A 20,996-nucleotide genomic window follows, 5' to 3' on the forward strand; every position below is an offset into this window, starting at 1 on the left:
AAAAGGAAAGAAGTGTTCTCCTAACTTGTAACCACTAACCATTAAGACCACCAAACAACCTCTAAGTGATTTCCTGCGACTTTGTAAGATCTTTGAACCCAAAATGGGACACAAAGAAAATGATTTAAAACAAAAGCTATTAGCTGTTTTTCAAGAGCCCCTTCATAGCATAGTCTTCTCTGCCCTCTACTGGTGATAAATAATTAAAATCTGCCTGAAAATAACAAAGGCATCCCCTAAGGTGGTTTTCAAAATGGGGTATATGGACTCCTCAGGGAGTCTGCAAGTTAAAAATTATTTTCATATTAATACTCGGCCATTTATTGCCTTTTTCGGTCTCATTCTCTCATGAGTGTACCAACTGTGAAAAGTTCATTCAGTTCAGATTCCATATCCCAACTAACCTTTAAGAAATTACCTCTTGTTCAGTTTCAGTACACTATGAAAAAATATACACAATTATTGGAGAAGGCAATCGAGTTCTTCCTTTTCCAACTACATATCTATGTGAGTTTAGATTTTCTTCATCTATTTCAATCAAAACAACCCATCATGACAGACTAAACAGTGAAGTGAATATGAAAATCCAGCTGTCTTCTAATAAGCCAGATGCTAAAGAGATTTGTAAAAATCAAAACAATACCACTCTCCCTGGTAAGTTAGCTCTTGATCACTATACTACATGACAGAGCCTCAAAATGCTACTCTATGTACCACCTAAAACCATCCCTATCACACTTTGGGAAATGCCGCTCTTAGGCACAACGTTATTTATTCCTCCCAATCACCAATTTAAATGCCTATGCTGTGTGACATTTAAAATCAGACTCCACAGTTTGTGTAGTACTTTATTATGTGCAAAGTGCAAAGCAATACGGCATGCAAAATTAAGTGTGGTACAGCTTCATTATTTACAAATTATCAAAATTTCCAGCTCCTTCCTGACAATGTAATTCAAATTTAATGACAGAGTTCACTGAATATATATTTAGTATAGAAAAAATTCATAGTTAGGAAAACTATTGCTGAGACAGTTTCCATTTCTTACAAATAAAACTTCATTAAAGTTGACAAACCCCTGTGTGGCTCAGTTGGTTAAGCTTCCGACTCCTGATTTTGGCTCATGTCGTGATCTCAGGGTCGTGGAATTGATACCTGTGTCGGGCTCTACACAGAGTGTACTTGAGATTCTCTCCCTCCTTCTCCCTCTGCCCCTCCCCACCCCTGGAAATAATAAATCTTAAAAAATAAAAAATTGACAAACCCCTTTCAAATTCTGCTTAACACATTTCCTAACAAAAGAGGTGGAGATAACTATTATGTGCCCCATGACTGAGAACAGAAATGGAAGGCAGAGGAAGAGAAAATGCTTAATGTAGAATATTTCATGGCTCAAAAGTGAAAGACCACTGGCATCTTTCTTCCTTTCTGTTTAATTCCCATCGAGACTGAATTCCTCTTCCTCTTACAGACTTCCACAGCTCCACTCCTGATGACTGCTCCCCTATCCAGGTGCTATCTGCACCATCCTTTCACCACTAGCATTATCCCACTATGTTTAATCTCTCTTGGTCTATATGCATAGTACCATCTCCCCAAACAGACAAGATACTTGGGAGCATAAATTTTTATGTAATTTTGTTTCTCCAGTAGCAATAAGGTCACGCTATTATATACAGATAACTCCCAGTAAGTATTACCTCAAAGGGAGTCAAATTTATTTTTTTTAAGATTTTATTTATTTGTTTGACAGACAAGTAGGCAGAGAGGCAGGCAGAGAGAGAGAGGACAAAGGCTTCTCGCTGAGCAGAGAGCCCGATGTGGGGCTCCATCCCAGGACCCTGGGATCATGACCCGAGCTGAAGGCAGAGGAGGCTATAACCCACTGAGCCACCCAGGCACCCCTAAAAGGTGTCAAATTTAAAGGCAAATCAAAAAGAGTATAATCCATCTGGATATAATTTTGACCACTACTTTCATCCTGACTTCTCAATACCCTCAGTCCATCAGAGACATCTGAATACTCATGATGCACAGAAGTGTTTTCAATTCCCTCAGCAGCTGATATGATAAAAAGAAACAGCAGAGAGAGGCACACAATATATAACAGACTATATGTGCAATATCTTATCATTTTACCACAGTAAACTTTTTCAAATAGGAATGCTTGAATTCCTGTATGTTTACTGAGTACAAATATGTATGTAATTCCACCACATATTCTTCGAGATTTAAGCAGAGTCACACAGCGGAAGCATGCTGGGCCCATATTCTTTGAGATTTAGAGAGGGTCTTTTATAAATGTGCTTTGCAGGCACCTGGGTGGCTCAGTTGGTTAAGTCACTGCTTTTGGCTCAGGTCATGATCCTGAAGTCCCAGGACAGAGTCCCACATAGGACTCCTTGCTTGACAAGGAGTCTGCTTCCTCCTCTGACCCTCCCTCTTCTCATTCTCTCTCTCTCTCTCCCTCTCATTTTCTCTCTCAAATAAATAAAATCTTTTAAAAAATAAAATGTGCTTTGCATGTATGTGCTTTGTGATAGATTACTTCCAGATTTTTTGCTCATTTAACCTCATTGTCAGTCATTTCTAGATTGAGTTGCTAGACAAGTGACCTCTCAATTAGCAAGTTAAGACTTTATTTTGCAGTTTACTTCTTCATTGGGGCAAAGTAGCATAGTTATCATACTATAGTGGAAGGCATCTGAGTTCAAATCCTGGCTCTATGAAAAAAATAAAAGTATCCAAAATATATAAAGAACTTATACAACTCAACACCCAAAAAACAAATAACCCAATTTAAAATGGGCAGACTACATAAACAAACATTTCTTCAAAAAAGACATCCAGGGGTTCCTGGCTGGCTCCGTTGAAGAGCAAGTGTGGAATCACTCCTGATCATGGGGATGTGAGTTTCAGTCCCATGTTTGGTGTAGAGATTACTAAAAAAATTAAATAAACAAAAAAAAGCTATCCTGATGACTGACACATGAAAAGATATTCAACATCACTCATCATCAGAGAAATGCAAATCAAAACTACAATGAGATACCACTTCACACCTGTCACAACGGCTAAAATAAAAAAACGTAAGAAAGAGTATTGGCAAGGATGCAGAGAGAAAGGAACCCTCTCGCACTGTTGGTGGGAATGCAAATTGGTACAGCCAATGTAGAACTAAACAGTATGAAGGTTCCACAAAATATAAAAAATTTTAAGAAGTAAAATTTTTTTAAAAATTAAAAATAGGGGTGCCTGGGTGGCTCAGTGGTTTAAGCCACTGCCTTCAGCTCAGGTCATGATCTCAGGGTCCTGAGATTGAGCCCCACATCTGGCTCTCTTCTCAGCAGAGAGCCTGCTTCCCCTTCTGTCTGCCTGCTTCCTCCTCTCTGCCTGCTTCTCTGCCTACTTGTGATCTCTCTCTCTGTGAAATAAATAAATAAAATCTTAAAAAAAATTAAAAATAGAATTACCCTACAATCCAGTAATCACACTACTGGGTATTTACCCAGAGAATACTCAAACACTAATTCAAAAGGCTATATGAACCCCTATGCTTACTGCAGCATTATTTACAATATCCCAATTATGGGAGCAGCCCAAATGTTATCCATCAATAGATGAATGGGTAAAGATGTGGGGGATGTGTGTGTTTCATTCAGCCATGAAAAAGAATGAAATCTTGCCATGTTCAACAATATGGATGGAGCTAGAGAGTATAAACAATGCTAAGCAAAATAAGTCAGAGAAAGACAAATACCATATGATTTCACTCCTATGTGGAATTTAAGAAAGAAACTAACAAAAACAAGCAAAGAGAGACAGACAGACAGACAAACCAAGAAACAGACTCTTAGCTATAGAGGAAAACTGATGGTTACCAGAGGGGAGGTGGATGGAGGGATGGGTGATACAGATGATGGGGATTAAGGAGTGTAGTTGTTTCGATGATTTGCAGGTGCTGTATAGAACGGCTGAATCACTACGCTGTACACCTGAAACTAATGTAACACTGTATATTAACTATACTGGTACTTAAAATAAAAAAAAAATTAAAAACCATCCTAGCTATGGCCATTTGACTAAGTGGATAGAGCATGCCACTTTTGATCTTGGGGTCCTGAGTTCAAGTCTCACACTGGGCATAGAGCCTACTTGAAAAATAAAAATAAAAAATATCCTGGCTCAGGCACCTGAGTGGCTCAGTCAGTTGGGCATCTGCCTTCAGCAGGTCCCAGGGTCCTGGAATCAAGCCCCCAGTCCAGCTCCCTGCTCAGCAGGGAATTTACTTCTCCCTCTCTTCTCCCTCTGTGTATGCTCTCTCTCAAATAAATAAAATCTTTTAAAAAGAAAAATCCTGACTCTACCACTTACTAGACTGACACTGTACCAACTTGGAATGTACCTGAGCCTTGGTTCTACATCTGTAAAAGAAAATACAAGTAATACCTATCTCATGGGATTGTCATGAAGATTAAATAATATACATGTAAACAGCATACTATTGGGCCTGACACTTAGTAGGCTCTCAATTACTATTATGAATGACCTCTTTTCACTTCTCCCAGGTATGGTACAATGTTCGGGGGAATTTGTGCATTTGGTGGTGGTGGGGGAGGGGGGGTATTAGCGCAAAATCTGAGACTTGGAACAGTCACCTCATGGCCCTTCGTGTACCTTACCCTGCTCACCCTAGAAACCCCTTCCTGCACAGTGCCACCTCTTGTGTCCTTTCTCAAAGCTTCAGAGAACAGCAGAGGCTCCATACCGAATAATCTGCCTTTGGTCTGAGAATGGAATTCAGCAGACCTCAGTTCTGGGTCTGTGTTCTGCCCCTAATTTGACCACATGATCTGAGGCGGGTTACTTAATATCTTCAGTGAGTCTTAAGTGTCCTCAGGTGTGAAAAGGCAGTGCCAGGTTGAACCACTGCTAAGGTCCCTTCAGATTCTAACCCTGGAAGGTCTTGTCAACTCACCACGAAAGATAGAAGTGACTCTAAGTCCCTCCTACAGACTATATCCCTAAATACTCTCCCCAAACCCAGCTCAAACACCACTGCTTCCTTTTTTTGTACGCCTCGGCATTCTGTATAAATCTGCATCCACATTAAACCCTGCGCATTCAAGAGGATGAACCTCCCATTTCGCGTCACAAGAGTCTAACCTTTTGTAAACTCTTGCCGCAGTCCCTACCTCAGAGGCTGACAGTAAGGACTGAATGGAACCATGTACCCAGGGCGCTTAATAGTGAGTGCCTGGCACAAGATAAGCGCTCAAGAGACGTCGGTTACCATCAGTATTCTGCGGACCCCATCCCCTTTTTTATCTTGGGCTTCCTCAAGTAAAATGAGGCTGGCCGGACAATGCCCGAAGTCCCCAGGAGCGGGGCGGGGCGGCCTCAGAGCTGGGGGTCCCAGGGAGGGCCCGAGGGGCGCACACTATGGAAGTCAGGGCAGCCCGGGAAGACTGGCGGCCCTGAGAGTGCAGCCCCGCGCCGAGATCCGTCCTCTCACCTCCCGGGCTCAGCAGCAGCTTCAGCGCTTCCAGAATGCTCTCCAGACCGCAGGTACCCAGAGCCTCGCCGCCCGGTGCCTGTCCGGGGGCCGCCATGACTGAAGTGGAACGCGCCACTGGCGACCTGCTCAAGTGCCTGAGCGGACCGCAATGGCCGCCATATTGAATGTGGCGGAGGCGCGAGGGGCGGGGTCCGCTGCAAGGGGTGGGGCCTTGGGGCGGGGCCGATGCAGTAGGATGGGCCTTTTACAAATAGTTTCTCAGGCCCTTTTTTACTCTCCTGGGGGGAAAAAAACAGCTAACACAACCTGCCTACACGCACAATTTCAGAAATTCAATATGATTAAACACTAAATAAAGAAGAACGGAGAGGACAGTAGTTGATCATGAAATAATACCTATCAGTATGAAAATAATTGGGTACCCAAGCACTAAAAGACATAGTGAAGTAAACAGATGCTGTGCCTATTATAATGAAGTTTGGATACATAAAAAGTTTGGATACATAAAACAATATTCAACTAAATATTGTTGAATTTCTAGGGACGCCTGGGGGGCTCAGTTGGTTAAGCCGCTGCCTTCGGCTCAGGTCATGATCCCAGTGTGTTGGAATAGAGTATCGCATCGGGCTCTTTTCTCTGCAGGGAGCCTGCTTCTCTCTCCGCCTCTGCCTGCCACTCTGCCTGTGTGCTCTCTCTCTCTGACAAATAAATAAATAAAATCTTAAATATTGTTGAATTTCTTTATGAGTGATATTTAAAAACAAGTACTGGGGGTGCCTAGCTGGCTCAGTTGGTAGAGCATGTGATTCTTAATTTCAGGGTCCTGAGTTCAAGCCCCACTTTGGGTGTGGAGTCTACTTTAAAAAAATTAAAGAAGTGCTAAACACAAACGCATCCATTTTTGAATAGCTACAAATATTGCTATTGGTGATACAATATTTGAAATGGGCCATTTACAGTTCCCAATAAAATTTAAATCTTTGTTCTTTTTACATTCTTGGGAAATTCTGTGTATATTAAAATCATGCCCCCCCACCCCCATCTGCATAATGTTAATATGTACAGCATTCATTTGCAAGTCAGACCATCAGAGACAGGTTTTCACCTCTGTGATTCCTGGTGGGACTTTTTTTTTTTTTTTTTCAGACTTACTCATTTTAGAGAGAGAAAACAGTGGAGGGGCAGAGGGAGAGGGAGAGGAAAAGAATCTCAAGCAGAATCCCAGCTGAGACTGGAACCCCACACTGGGCCAACCCTACAACCTTGAGGTCACTACATGGGGCTTGAACCCACCACTCTCAGGACCAGAGCAAGATGCTTACCTGACTTAGCCACACAGGAGCCCCTGAACAGTCTGAACTCATGTAGTCTGAAAGTCATGCTACAAATCTAGCAGAGTACTTCTGAGGGTAAGACCTCAGTGTGTGCCTGCCTCTCCCTTCACTAAAGGTCAATAATCTCTCATATCATTCTCAACCCACTTTCCGGAAGTTCTCCCAGATAGGCTGTCCTGCTTCTCCTTGAGATCCCTGAGCTAGCCTGAGTTCACTACTGATGACTGCCCTTCAGCATTTAGCTGCTGGAAGTTTTAGGAATTAGGATGTGCTCCACAGCCAGCCCCTATCACTGGACAAAGAAGCTGGTCCTTTAAACTCCTTTCTCAGACCCCTCCTGGCACTCCCAGGACTTCCGGCTCCAGGCCAAATCCATCAACCATTTCCTCCTCTCTAAAGTGAGCAGGTACAGGACCCTTTTTACAAAGCTATCCTAGGGAGTTAAAGTGATACTGTTCTGAAACATTTAGCATTGTCTGTCACGGAGGGGGACGCTTTAAAAATTGTGCCTGTATCTTACTCTCCATCTCTTCAAATAAAATCCTGTCAAAATATTTTTAAATTGGAAAAACTTTTTTTTTAAGATTTTATTTACTTATTTGACAGAGATATCACAAGTAGGTGGAGAGGCAGCTAGAGAGAGAGGAGGAAGCAGGCTCCTTGCTGAGCAGAGAGCCTGATGCGGGGCTTGATCCCAGGACCCTGGGATCACGACCCGAGCTGAAGGCAGAGCTTTAACCCACTGAGCCACCCAGGCACCCCGGAAAAAGATTTTTGAAGGGCAAATAAATGACCCATGAAATTACCACATCAGTCTTTTCATTGTTGTTGGATATCCCACCCTAGAGTGTCAATTTTTCTTCAGTCATGTATGTAATCAAGTTCATTTTGGGGAATAAAAAATTTAAGGTCTCCCTGTAAGGGCCACTGGAAAAAACAAAACCCAAAAGCCCCAAAACAAAAATAAAAACTTTAAGGTCATTTCAAGATACTAAACATTTAGTGAAGTGGATGTAAAGTACTGTGTAGGAAAGACCTACCCCTGAGATTTGTGGGCATTGGGATAGAAATACAAGTGGAAGCCTTCATACCATATGCCTAAGTATTTCAAAGTACAAATCAAACTAACAACTAAAATAAAACATCTCCTATTCTCCTACTTTGTTTTTTTTTGGTGGGCAGCAAAGCAAAGTTTATTGAACAGTAACACAAAGCTCCCAAAGAGGGAGGGGACCAGAGAGGGTTGCCCTATTCTCCTTTGAAAAAATGTACCAGGTTTGAATTGAGACTTGTCAGACTTGGCCTCAGAGTTCCATATTGGATGTGGCACTAGGGGGGAAGCCAGCCCCCCACCTCTGGCCTGACCCCGTTTTCTCCTCACTAGTGTCTCCATCCTGAATTCACACAAATGGACACCACCGCCTAGATGTGTACACACCCCTAAGAAATTACACTTGCCCCCCACCAGGGTTAGGGGTACACACACAGCGGGCATAGGTCACCTCTCAGAGGGCACACCAACTGAAGAGGCTCACACAGCAATGGAAGCAGGTTAGAGATGGCTGAAGAGGAAATTCCAGAGTCCCAGAAGTTGGGAGTGAGGTCTGGGAGAAAGGTGAGGATTTGGGGTAGGCAATTACCCTAGGACTGGCATATTCCTGGCGTGTCCATAAAGATACTCATCATGGAGGAGGTCAGGTGGGACCTATAAAGCAGGGGACCCAGGGTGGGAACCCTACTAGCCAAGTCTAAGGGTGGTACTGGTGTGATTTACAAAACATGGTAAGAAGTGCCCCAGAGCTGAGAACCCTTTATCCCAAAGCATTATGGCACCAGATTTTATCATTTGGGCACTAAAAGCTCAGATACCCCAAAATAATACACCTAATTTCAAAAGCAGTGTCATAAAGATCCTATAAAATTTTTCCAGCAAAAAAAATGGATGCTGCTTAATACACATGATAGGATGCTGGAGGTGAGCCTGGAGCCTGTAAGGTTATAAATAGGTTCTGCATCTGAAAAAAGGGAAGCATTCTCAAGCTTGGCCTGACTTTTAAAAAATCATTAAAATTGGCTTTTAATTACCCTACATCCTTAGAATCCGGTATTTACACTTCGAGGATTTTAATTTATAGAACTGGGTTCTGGCAGCCCCTTCCTTGGTTTGCTCTGGGCAGCTTTGTTAAAACACTCAAGTATAGCTGGGAAACTCCCTCGCAATATGCTGTTAAATATCCATCACAACCAATATGCACAAGAGCTCTATGAGAGAGGCTGCTGCTTCCCGGCAATGAACCATCCATCTGGAGATGTTCAAGACACACCAAGGTCTGTATTCACGGAAAGCGGATTCCATTCATTTGAAGTTGACCAACATGAAGCCCATTATCAGGGACTTGAGGGACAGCAGTTAAACATCTTACCCAAGCTGACTGGGGTCTGCTTGCCTCAATCCAGAGAACCAACAAGTCTAATGGCACTCAACACTTATCAGTGGCCATTTGACAGAAACATAATTCCCAGTAAAGACCCCAGCAAATTAAAAGTTCCTATGGGTACTTATCTTCTGAAGCCATGGAAGAATTGGAGTGGCTGCATCCCATTGTCTCTAACTCACCCCTAAACTCTTAGCCTACCCTTGTCAAAACTTTACTCATTGTGATCATTTTCATGGCTCCACAAAGGAGGAGTCCCGAAGCTCATTAATTTTTCACTTACTTTATTTTTAGGGCATTTTTAAAAATTTAAGATTTTAAGTACTCTCTACACCCAACATGGGGCTTGAACTTACAACCCTAAGATCAAAATTCTCATGCCCTACAGGCTGAGCCAGCCAGGCACCACAATTTTCATCTATTTTAAAGGAATGATTTTTTCTCTGTATTACCACTCTTAAGTATCCATCAGATATTTATGGGAGAGGAAGAACTTATCTCTGTCCTCTTGGCTTCTCAGTAGGGAGGCCTGGGAATTAAACTGACAAAAGACAGATTAGTGAGAGAAAAGACAGGTTTTTATTCACATCCAAGGGAGCTCACAGAAAAATTAACTCCAAGGGGCGGTCAGAATATGGGGTTTATACTCCATATTACTAGAGAAAGAGTGTGTGTGGGCAAACAAATGATTTTAAGAAAAGATGAATGAGATGGGAGATAGAATTTTTGTGGCAATATCTGTTTAGGTGATTGTTTTTGAAAGAGAGACCTCACACACACGAGCAGGGGTGTGGGGACAGAGGGGGAGAGAGTACAAGCATATCTGAAGTAGACTCCATGTTGAGCAGGGGTGGGGGGCAACACAGGGCTCAATCTCAGGACCCCGAGATCATGACTTGAGCCAAAAATGAGTCAGACCCTCAACCCACTGAGCCACCCAAGCGCCCCTGTTGAGGTGATTTCTTTTCCTGGTGTGCCAATTTCTTATCTCCAGTAGTAGGACTCAAACCTCCCTGCTTATGAAACTCCCTGGGAGGGGACTGACCGCTGATGAATTTGTTCAGGACACTCTGCTTTTAGGCAGATAAGGGGAGTCCAGAAAAAAACCCTCTTTACAGTGCTCTATTCTGGATCCCTTTGTTCTTATTTCAAAGGCCAGAGGCTTTTTATTGTCTCAAGGTTCCCCCACCCACCCCACCCCCACTCCCCCGCCAAGGCCAACTCCTCAGTCCTGCAAACGGACTTATCTTCACAGAACACCACTTTGGGTCACATAGTTGTCCTAATCACAACACTTCAGTGGTTCTGTCCGACCCACTAAATCCAGCCCAAAACAGAATACTTGTCCTTTACTCTCCTAATACCCTGCGTTTGCTTAAGTGATTCTCTCCACTCCAAACTCCCTCGCTGTGCCCCTTATTCAATAATAAAAACAAGCTCACATTTAAGAGAACAATGCCGTGCGCCAGGCCCTCTTCTGAATGCTTTATGCGTACCAACTCAGAGCCCACAATCACCCTATGAAGTAGGTACAGTTCTCCCTGTGGAGATACGGAAACGGAGGTAGAGAAAGATCAAGTAGCTTACCTAAGCCCACAGGTGGAAAGGTCAGAATCAGGATTCGAACTCAAGCTCCCGGGGGAATGTGTCTTCTCCAAAGACTACCTCCTCAGACAGAGTTCGCCAGACCTCGTGATACATCACGGCGTCAGACCTCGCCAGAATTAGCCAGAGGAAAACAGGCTCAAACCACTTTCTCTGTTGTCTCTCGCAAGTCACTGGTGTGACTGGTGTAACCCTCTGCATGTAGTAGGTACTTTGTAAACAGTTTATTTTCTATAGAACCATTTTATTTGACCTCATGGTATTTTGTTTTTCCCTTTTTTAGGATTTTATTTATTTGGCAGAGACAGCAAGAGAGAGAACGCAAGCAGGGGGAGAGGGAAAAGCAGACTTCCCACAGAGCAGGGAACCCAACGTAGGGTTCAATCCAAGACACTGGGATCATGACCTGAGCGGGAAATACTTAACTGCTGAGCCACTCAGGCACCGCTCATGCTTTTAATTGTAAGATAAGTACAACATAATGCCAAACCCAGCGTCATGATGTCTATTTTCCTGAGGGTTTTGCAGGTTTATCCCGTACATTTTGGGTCTTTGATCCATTTTGAGTTTCTTATATATGGTGTAACAATATCTAATTTCATTCTTTTGCATGTGGACAACCAATGTTTCCAGCACTATTTGTTGAAAACGCTGTCCTGGGGGGCCTGGGTGGCTCAGCTGGTTAAGCGTCTGCCTTCCGCTCAGGGCATGATCCCAGGGTTCTGGAAACAAGTGCTTCACCCAGCTCTCTGCTCAGCGAGGTGCCTGCTTCTCCTCTCCCTCTGCCTGCCAGCTTTGCCTGCTTGTGCTATGAAACAAATAAATAAAATCTTTGAAAAAACAAAAAACACTGTCCTTTAGCAGAGCATGAGGAAAATAGTGATACCGAAATAGCAATAGAACAGGACAGACGGCAGCTACACTTGTGGTGAACATAGCATAATGCATAAACTTGCCAAATCACTAAGTCGTCTTAGCACCCTTGTAGAGTATCATTTGACTATCTATGCAAGAGTTTATTACTGGCTTCCTTATTTCTCTCCAACTTTCAATTTTGAAATACTTCAAACTTGAGAAAAAAAATCGAAAGGCTAGTACCTGAACACTTGCATACCCTTCACCTGATTTAATGCCCTTCAGCTGATTCAGTCGTCATGAACATTTCATCACACTTGCCTTTGTGCTACCACTCCTGACATACTTTTTTGTTGAACCATTAATTTCCAAATGTCACAACACTTTATCTCTAAATTCATCATCACTTATCTTCAAATAAGGTTCTCCTAGTAAACTACGTCCCCAAGAAAATTTGTATTTATTCAGGAATATCATCTACTCCAAGCTCCGTATTAAAATTTGCCCAATTTCTGGGGCACCTGGGTAGCTCAGTCAGTTAAGCATCTTTGGCTCAGGTCATGATCCCCAGGGTTCTGGGATCAAGCCCAACATCACATCAGGGTCCCTGCTCAGCGGGGAGTCTGCTTCTTCTTCCTCTGCCCCTCCCCCTGCTCACGCTTGCTCTCTCTCAAATAAAAATCTTTAAAAAAAAATTTTTTTTGCCCCATTTAAAATAAAGAAGTCTTTTATGGATTTTAAATTTTCACTCCTGGACCGAATCTATGACTGTTCATTGGCAGCTTCTCAAACTATACATAGAATTTCCAATATAACCTAGCAGATAGCCAGAATCGAAAACAGTTTTCATATGCTAGTGTTCACTGCAGCAGCACTCACAACAGCCACAAGGTAGAAACCACCCAAGACGCGTGGGTCCGTAACACGAGGCATATATATGCATAATGAAATATGCAGTCCCGACAGGTGCTGTAATACAGGTGACCCTGGGAACCTTAAGGCCAGGTGGTGAAACAAGCCAATTTTAAAAGTACATGTATCACATGACACCTCTTACATGAAACACCGAGCAGAGTCAAATTCATGATGACAGCAAGCAGAACAGAAGGCGCGGGGGGCTGGGAGGGGAGTAACAGGGAGTTATTGTCCACAGTTATAGAATTTGTTTGGGTCGATGCAGAGGTCCTGGGAACAGAGGTGATGGTAACAGAGGTGATGGTCATACATTTTGAATGTACTTAGTATCACTCAACTGTATCCTTGAAAGTAACACATTCTGTACAAACTATACTTCAAATTTTGATGTTTTCCTGGGCTGGTGAGATACTGTCGGCTCTCTAGTGATGCTGGGCAGTGGCAGCCACAGCCTGTCGGTCTTGTGATCAGGAAAGTACACAACCAACACACTTAAAACCATTCAGTTTCTCACTGTCCATATTCAATAAATCACACTAGTTATTCAACACTTATGGTAAAATAAAATAGGTTTTGGGGCACCTGGGTGGCTCAGTGGGTTAAGCCTCTGTCTTCGGGCTCAGGTCATGATCCCAGGGTCCTGGGATTGAGCCCCACATCGGGCTCTCTGCTCAGTGGGGAGCCTGCTTTTCCCTCTCTCTGCCTGCCTCTCTGCCTACTTGTGATCTCTCTATCAAATAAATGAATAAAATCTTGAAAGAAAAGTAGGTTTTGTGCAAGATGATTTTACTCAACTGAAGTAAGTGTTCTGAGCACACTGAAAGTGGGTTAGGCTCAGCTATCATGTCTGGTGGATTAGGCGTATTATATGCATTTTTGACATATTCTCAACTTACAATGGTTTATTGGCAGGTAGCCACATCCAGGTTGAGGAAGATCTATATAATTCACCACTTAAAAAAAAAAAGTGTACACACACACACACACACACACACACACACACATTCTACCCCTCCCGCAGGGGAAAGTCACACAACAGGGTTTTTCAACAGAAGCACCATTGACATTTTGACCCTGCCGGTCTCTGCTCTATGTGGCTGTCCATGTGTTGCCAGGTTATCAGGCAGCATCTCTGGCCTTGACTTGATGCCAGTAGCACCTCCTCAGTCACCACCATCAAAGTAGCTACAGAAATTGCCCCATGTCCCTGGGGGAGGGGGCCAGAATCTTCCCTGGTGGCAGACACCGGACTATACAAACTTTGCTGATCAACTGAATGTTGTCTGAAGCTCCGCGGAGCTCTCTCAGCTCCGTTCCCAGTTTTTCCATTGACAAGAGAATTTTAAATGTTTCTCCACATACCACATGGATATATGGTCTTCAAATAAAGTGACTTTCTGAATGCAGTTTCCCGCACTCTGCCCACAACAGAATGACACCAAGCTCTGAAGGAGTCATTTCAACATGAAGACTCCTCCACGTTTTCAGGGGACTCAACGAACCCTGGTCTTGCCTGGAACTGTGGTGTAATGAAATAAAGCAAGTGTTTGACAATGGTTTAACAAAATTCTTTAATAAAATTTATAAAAATGAATATTGAAGAATTTCCTCAGCCTAAGTTGTTTTCCTTTTCCACCCCAAAAGAAAATACAAAAATTATCCATACCCACACACATATACACTCAAAACTGTAGAAGCATTCTCTACACAGGTCTACATTGGAGTTTAAATTGCTGAAAAATCAAGAGAATTCCAAGTGATTGCTAGGATGATTTTTTTTTTTCCTTTGAAAAACAGCTGACAGACAGTAAAGCAATTCAGATAAAATTGTTCTTCGTGGTTGTCAAAAATTTCTTGAAGTTCGCATTTCAATTAAAAGAAGATCCAAATCAAAGTTCTCCCCAGCCTCCCCATGCTAACACCCTTCAAGGCACATTTTCTTTCTGTTCCTCAGGGGAAAAAATCGGATTTCCTAAATATTCTTGGTTTTCTACACACGCTTGGAATTTGGGGCAGATGTGTCCAGATGAGCCAGCATTTTCTGTAGACATCAACAAAAGCAGGCACTTGGGGATTCTAGGTTTCAGGTATAAACTCTGGCATGAGGATCCTGACAGGACACACATGCTGACGTTCTTCCATTCTTCAGAATTTTCAGTAACAGAGGTAGAGCCACCTCAATCATTCACAGTCTCAGTTTGCTAAATTGCCAGGATCATCATCTCCTGCCACCTCCAAGCCCGTTTCTCATGTTGCCCTCAGCTGTGACAAACCTCCTTCTGCCTTTGGCTGTGGCACTTGGGCACTATCTTAAATGTCAAAATAGATCACTCTTTTGAGTGATAAATGAACATTAGAAGTTGAGTGGTGCCTGAAAACTCATCACCTTTTCTGCTCAGTGCCCCATGTTGAGAACCAAAGTACCTCCAAAAGGACATACACATAACAAACATACTTATGCAGAATAAGTAAGTGGATGGACACCAATTTCAAGTTATGTACTTAAGAAATTAAAAAGGAGATCCATTAAAGGTCTTATGAGTCCATGATACTCAGTCACACTATGGCCAGACTAAGACCAAGTCTCCTACCCTGAAAGGGCCCAACAATTTCTCCAACAGAGAACTCTTGTCTGGGGCAATAGAAGTTCAGGAGGAGTAAGAGTGGGTGTTACAACAGGGGACACCAGTGCAGTGATAGGAGAAAAAAAGAACACAGATTAAAAATAATTATACATATATACATACACATACACACAAAATAGGGTAGGTGAGTCTTCCCTTCCTCTAAAAAAATGAGACAAAAGCCTGTAAGGAAATCTGCAAGTTGCTAACACAATCTTCTGGAGACTGAAGCTATTCTTATGAAATATTAAACATGTGGGGGAGTCTATTGGACAGCATCACCATTTAAAGAACGATGAAAGAAAAAAAGCTTCAAGTAAGAGGTCAAAATCATTCTAACACACACAGATTAGATCTATAAAGTGGTAATCCTAACTATTCTAACTGCATCACTGAGCAGTCTCTCTTCCCCGGAAACTCATCTCAAGTGAAGGGCGGTGGAAAACCATTACCCCTGCATTTTCTACCACATGGCTTAAGGACCCATTTCCTTCCCCATTTGTCTCAAGTCCCCTAGTCGTCCTCGCCACCTCCGTACATGTCCGCCAGCTTCTTGAAGCGATTGCCCCATTCGTTCAGGTAGTCATAGTCCTGGTCTTGGTCTGACTCTGAGGAGTTCAAGGAGCTCAGACTAGCAGCTTCGGAACCACTCCCTTCATAGTCAAACACCAGCAGAGAGTCGTAAGGAGGAGCGGTGGGGTCAGTGTCTGCTGCCTTCAGGTTCTAAAGAAGAAGGAAGATGGTAGGCTCTTTCAGTGAGAAGAATCACACACCTGTCAGGCAAGATGCCTTCTCTAGGTGACTCCAGCAACGCATAATGCACGATAACACAGCCATCCTACAGAACACCAGGGGCAGTCAGCACCAGTAACATAAATACATACAAACTGGCAAGGAAGACAGACATTACATAGTTGATGAAAAGAGAACATCACGGGTAAAGATGCAAAATGTTTTCCCCTAAACTAATGATAAATTTTACGTAGACAGGAGAGAAACCAGCCAGTCAGGACAGATAGAAGCTGAAAACAATGAGGACAGTCGTACTGGTCCATATAGCATTTCCACCTGGAAAGGTCTGGAAGGATAAATGCCAAACTGTTAACTCTGGAGAGTTGGGGTAAGTAAGGAAAGACTTGCATTATGTTTTCTTTATATACATTTTCAACGTTTATGATTTTATTCTAGGTAGCAAACACTATTTTGGTAATTAGGAAAAGAAGGAAACCACCATCCATCAGCTGTGATGACACACAATGAATGTTAATGGAGGAAAGCACCTGGATTCGTACTTATCTAAGAGGGAGGTTCTAACTGGCCCTTCCCATTCCCAGCTTCCTAGAAGATCCAGCCTGGTCACTTCCAGCACTGCTGGTTTTATGTAGTACCTGGTGAGGACTCCCAGAGCAACTAAAGCAAAACCAGCCTCTACCACAAAGACTCGCTGAAGGCCACTGAACCATCAGACAAGCCCTGAAAATCACTGCAATAATTGAGCAAGGGATCAGGTAACATAGTTTAAGGAAACAGATCCTGCCAAACTATTATCTTACTTGATTCTTTGCTCATCTCGACCACCAATTTGTCCTCTTACCCTAAGCTAATTAAACTTAATGCCTTATTTCTCATTCTCCCATGCAGAAAAGGACCATCTCGGACAGTTCTGGCCAGTAACATATAGGATGAACTCCCGTACTTGCATTAACCGTTGTTCAGAACAAAGATTTCTGGCCTCTGCTCAGCCCTTCCTACTTCTTCTTGACTGGAATACAGACCCAAGGCCTGGAAGTGTGGCAGCCATCTTGTGATCACGTGACAGCAAACATGAGAACAAGGATTTATGAGGTTAATCTCCTCATAGTTGTTTAAGCTTCTGGAATTCATAGCTGAATGAATTTCTGACATACAGAAACTGCTGCTCTATTTCTGGCCCTTAGGCAGACCTGTGATACACATTTAATATCACTCGACCAGCAGTGGGATGCAGGGACAAAAAGGCCTATTAGTGAAACCAAACTGGATCTCTTCTGAATCTCTTTTAGTTTCATTTCTACTTCTACTAAATCCTTACAAGCAATTCTCAGTTTCGCCATATGGATACTGCAAATTCACCATGAACAGTCTGAAGTGCTTTTAGTTCTGAAATTCAGATGAGACACAAATAAAAAATAGCATTCAGGGATCAGGCAAGGAGAAAACGTGGTAAAGGAAAGAATCTAAAGACATTTTTCTCACTTTCAACTCAGCTGTGCCTGAGTTTAGAGACAAGCTGCACCTTGGCGTTTGACTTTGCTAACTTACTTCATCAATAAAGTTTCCAATTTCATCAGGATTGGCAGGGCGGGGCAGGTAATGGGGCACACTCAGGAGGGTTGGCGCCACATCATTGCGAGTTACTTCCGGCCGAGCTTCCAGGCCCCTGTGCAACTGGCTCAAGTCAAAGTCCTTTGGAGGAAAAGATAAAAATAGAGCAAAGAGTATTAAAAAAAAAAAGAAAAAAGGTCACACAAACCCAGGGCTATATTTGGATTACAGATTCCGTTATCAGATAATGCTCTTTCAACTGCATGACAGTTGTAAGCATGTGTCAATGTAATCCGAAATGACAGTTTTCAACCCAAGAGTTTCCAACATAGCACTAGAAGGAAAAAACACCATGAAAGAATTGTGAGGAACAACTGGGGGCCTGGATGTAGACTGCTGTACCTTACTAAGTCCCAGGCGATCTACAGGTTCTGGAGAGCCTTGCTGCCCTAGACTGACCGTCCCTTGCCAAATCCACACACTGAAACCTAATCCCCAATGTGGTGGTATCTGGAGGGGCAACTTTTGGGAGGTGATCAGGTCGGGAGGGTAGATGGAGCCCTTGGGAACAGGATTAGCGCCCGGATAATAAAAGATACGCTAGAGTTCCCCATCTGCAATGCTGAGTACATGTGAGATTATGTTTGACTGTGAGCCAGGAAGCGGGACCCCACCGAACACCGAATCTGCTGGTGCCTCGATCTTAGGCATCCCAGCCTCCAGAACCATGAGAAAGAAAATTTCTGTGGTTTTTCAGCAACCTGTCTGTGGCTGGCATCTTGTATAGCAACCCACCCAGACTAAGGCACTAGCTGAGATAAGCAGTCATCCCACAAATACCTGAAGAACATTTCTCTGTACTCACTAGTATGTTCTACAAAGCAGGAATTGATTTTTTTTTTTCAAGATTTTATTTATTTGAAAGAGCGAGCGAGCGAGCATGAGAAGGGGGAGGGTCAGAGGGAGAAGCAGACTCCCTGCCAAGCAGGGAGCCCGATACAGGACTCAATCCTGGGACTCAAGGATCATGACCTGAGCCTAAGGCAGTCGCTTAACCAACTGAGCCACCCAGGCACCCGGGAATTGAATTTCTAATGAATGGCTGTTCTTCCAGACCAGAGAGCTCAGCAAAGATGCTCATGCATGGCCAGAGTCAAAGCACAACTCTGCAGGGGGCCTGGGGTTCCCTTTCTAAATGGAATACACTTTCAAAATTCTCCAAAAGACTCCTGGCCAGCCCAGTCAGTAGAGGATCCAACTCCTGATCTTGGGATCATGAGTTTGAGTCCCATGCTGGGCACAGAGATTACTTAAAAAAAAAAAAAAAAAAAAAAAAAAGTCTCCAGAAAACTCTAGGCTAAGGCAAGACCATATTCAAAATAAAGGAAAATAAAGAAGGCCTACAGATTTAACATGTACAAAAAGGAAGAAAAGAATTTTAGCATACCTATAAGCTCAAGGGAACAAATTATTACAATAGAGTAGTTGCTTGATGGCAACGATAATTTGACGTTTGTGGCCAGAGAACAGCAATGAGAAGACTAGGCTCCGGAGTCAAACAACCTGGTCCTCCTGCTTCCTACCTCTGTGACTACGGGCAAGTCACTTACCCACCCTTTGCCTCTGTTCATTCATCTGGGTGCTGAACAGTACAATACTATTTCAAAGGTCCACCTTCTCCTAACCATTGCATCTTCCAAATACAGAGATCTCCATTTAGCTTTTTATCGCGGTTTTAAAAATGTACCTGATCCTCTTCTCCACCTCCTTCTTCATCATAGTAGTAAACGTTGTCCCGGGTGTCATCTTCTGGGGGTAGTAAGGGCTCTTTGACCACCCCTCTCCTCCGAACAAACAGCAGAAGCAGCAGAATGAGGACTGGTGTGGGGGAGAGAGAACGAGGACAGCCACAGGTCAAGACGGCCATAAAAAGCCCCTATCACAGAGCATCGCTGCCCTGCCTACCAGACAGATGGCTGCCACACAACCCATTGCTGACACTCACACACTGGAAGTTAGTGTATGCAGTCAGTGTAACATCGTGGACTATTACATGGGAGCTGAAGTGTGGTCTTTACCCAGCCTTAAACCAATCAGTCATTTCCCAGAATCTGAGCTAAAATGCTCCAGGCAGAGGAAATGAGGGACAAAGGCCCTGAGGCAGGAGCATGATGGGCAGGACTAAGGAGAGGCGAAGTCAGCATGGCATACATAGCAGGGTGAGGGAGGGAGGGAGAAGCAGACATGAGTTTAGAGGTTGGCAGGAACATGGCAACTACTGAAAGGACTTTGGCTTTGATCTGGAACCACTGAAGGTTGTGAGCAGGGGTGGGTCAGCCTAAATGTGGTGGACAGATGCATATTATTTTTCATCAGTTCTAAGGAATGAGACACAGACCATTCAATCGCCTGGTATATTCCTTATTTTCTCTTAAGAATCACATAAGCAAGCTCTAAAATCTGTTTAATTTTCCAAGTTTTCATCTGACCTTGGGATACTTGTGGAATATATACAATTAATAATTAACTGTTAAAAATTTTTAACTATTTCTTGTGACTGAAAAAAGTATGATTCAGTGTGTATTGTTTTTGTTTTTGTTTTTGTTTTGTTTAAATAGGTGCTTGTGCCCGATCTCTAAAGGACACCTACTGAAGCCATCTTGCACTGAAACAGGAGGCTGTATAGATTCGGGGGAAAGATTTCTTACAAGTATCCAACCTTCCTATTGTTTTTGAAATCAGCAAGGTTCCCAGACTTTCCACAGATGAACAATGTTAACTTCATTGACCACAATTCACAAACAGGAATATGGAGTACTTGCTCCGTGGGCCACGACCTGTCTCGTCACTGACAATACAGTACTTAACACCACGTAAGATGCAAACAGTCACCATCCCAGTGGTGGTGAGCCACTAAAAGCAGGTTTATCGTTTCCAAGAAGATGCTACTTATCCAACATTACTTAAATGTCACTGAAAGTAACCAAAATATAGCCTATTGTTATCACTTCAGGAAGTACTGCCCCACACACTGTACCACAACCTCAGCACTCCCACAGGATCTCCATGAAGCCTGGCACCAAGCAAGCAACCTAACACTGAGGGATGCCAAGAAAACCTTCATATCCTGGCGTCTCTCTAGTGTAATCTTTGTAAGTGTAAGTTCTATGTTGGCCCACAGGGAACAAGGAGTTCTAAGTCTGAATGCTGGCACTGCCTCTGCTCTCAACACTGTTCCACATCTGAACATTCTGCAGTGTCACTCTTGTCCCCTGTGCCTAATGCAATCTATCCCAAACACACTGAGGTAATGCTATTACTCAAAAGTCAATTATTTTCAATGTAACAACGATCTTTAACATATTCCTTAGAATGGAAGTACTAGTTAGTAACTGCCATCCCCAAA

General features: G+C 43.2%; 2 protein-coding genes across 3 annotated transcripts in view; both read right to left on the reverse strand.

Annotated features, from left to right (window-relative positions):
* TANGO6 (transport and golgi organization 6 homolog) overlaps nucleotides 1-5,669 on the reverse strand; it is a 183,027-nt gene extending 177,358 nt beyond the window's left edge. For both annotated transcript variants that reach the window (XM_032854085.1, XM_032854084.1), the window contains exon 1: nucleotides 5,516-5,669. In XM_032854085.1, coding sequence (XP_032709976.1) covers nucleotides 5,516-5,612 — 97 coding nt within the window. In that variant the 5' untranslated portion in view covers nucleotides 5,613-5,669. The remainder of the gene's footprint in view (nucleotides 1-5,515) is intronic.
* Nucleotides 5,670-14,883: 9,214 nt separating this feature from the next.
* CDH1 (cadherin 1) overlaps nucleotides 14,884-20,996 on the reverse strand; it is an 83,736-nt gene continuing 77,623 nt past the window's right edge. Inside the window, exons 14-16 of the mRNA XM_032854102.1 lie at nucleotides 19,338-19,468; nucleotides 17,588-17,731; nucleotides 14,884-16,009 (exon numbers count right to left, since the gene is read on the reverse strand). Of these exons, the coding sequence (XP_032709993.1) occupies nucleotides 15,800-16,009; nucleotides 17,588-17,731; nucleotides 19,338-19,468 (485 nt within the window). The 3' untranslated portion in view covers nucleotides 14,884-15,799. The remainder of the gene's footprint in view (nucleotides 16,010-17,587; nucleotides 17,732-19,337; nucleotides 19,469-20,996) is intronic.

This window comes from Lontra canadensis, unplaced genomic scaffold (assembly GCF_010015895.1).
Source record: "Lontra canadensis isolate GAN:19392208 unplaced genomic scaffold, GSC_riverotter_1.0 scaffold8, whole genome shotgun sequence".
In the NCBI taxonomy this organism is placed as follows: Eukaryota; Metazoa; Chordata; class Mammalia; order Carnivora; family Mustelidae; genus Lontra; species Lontra canadensis.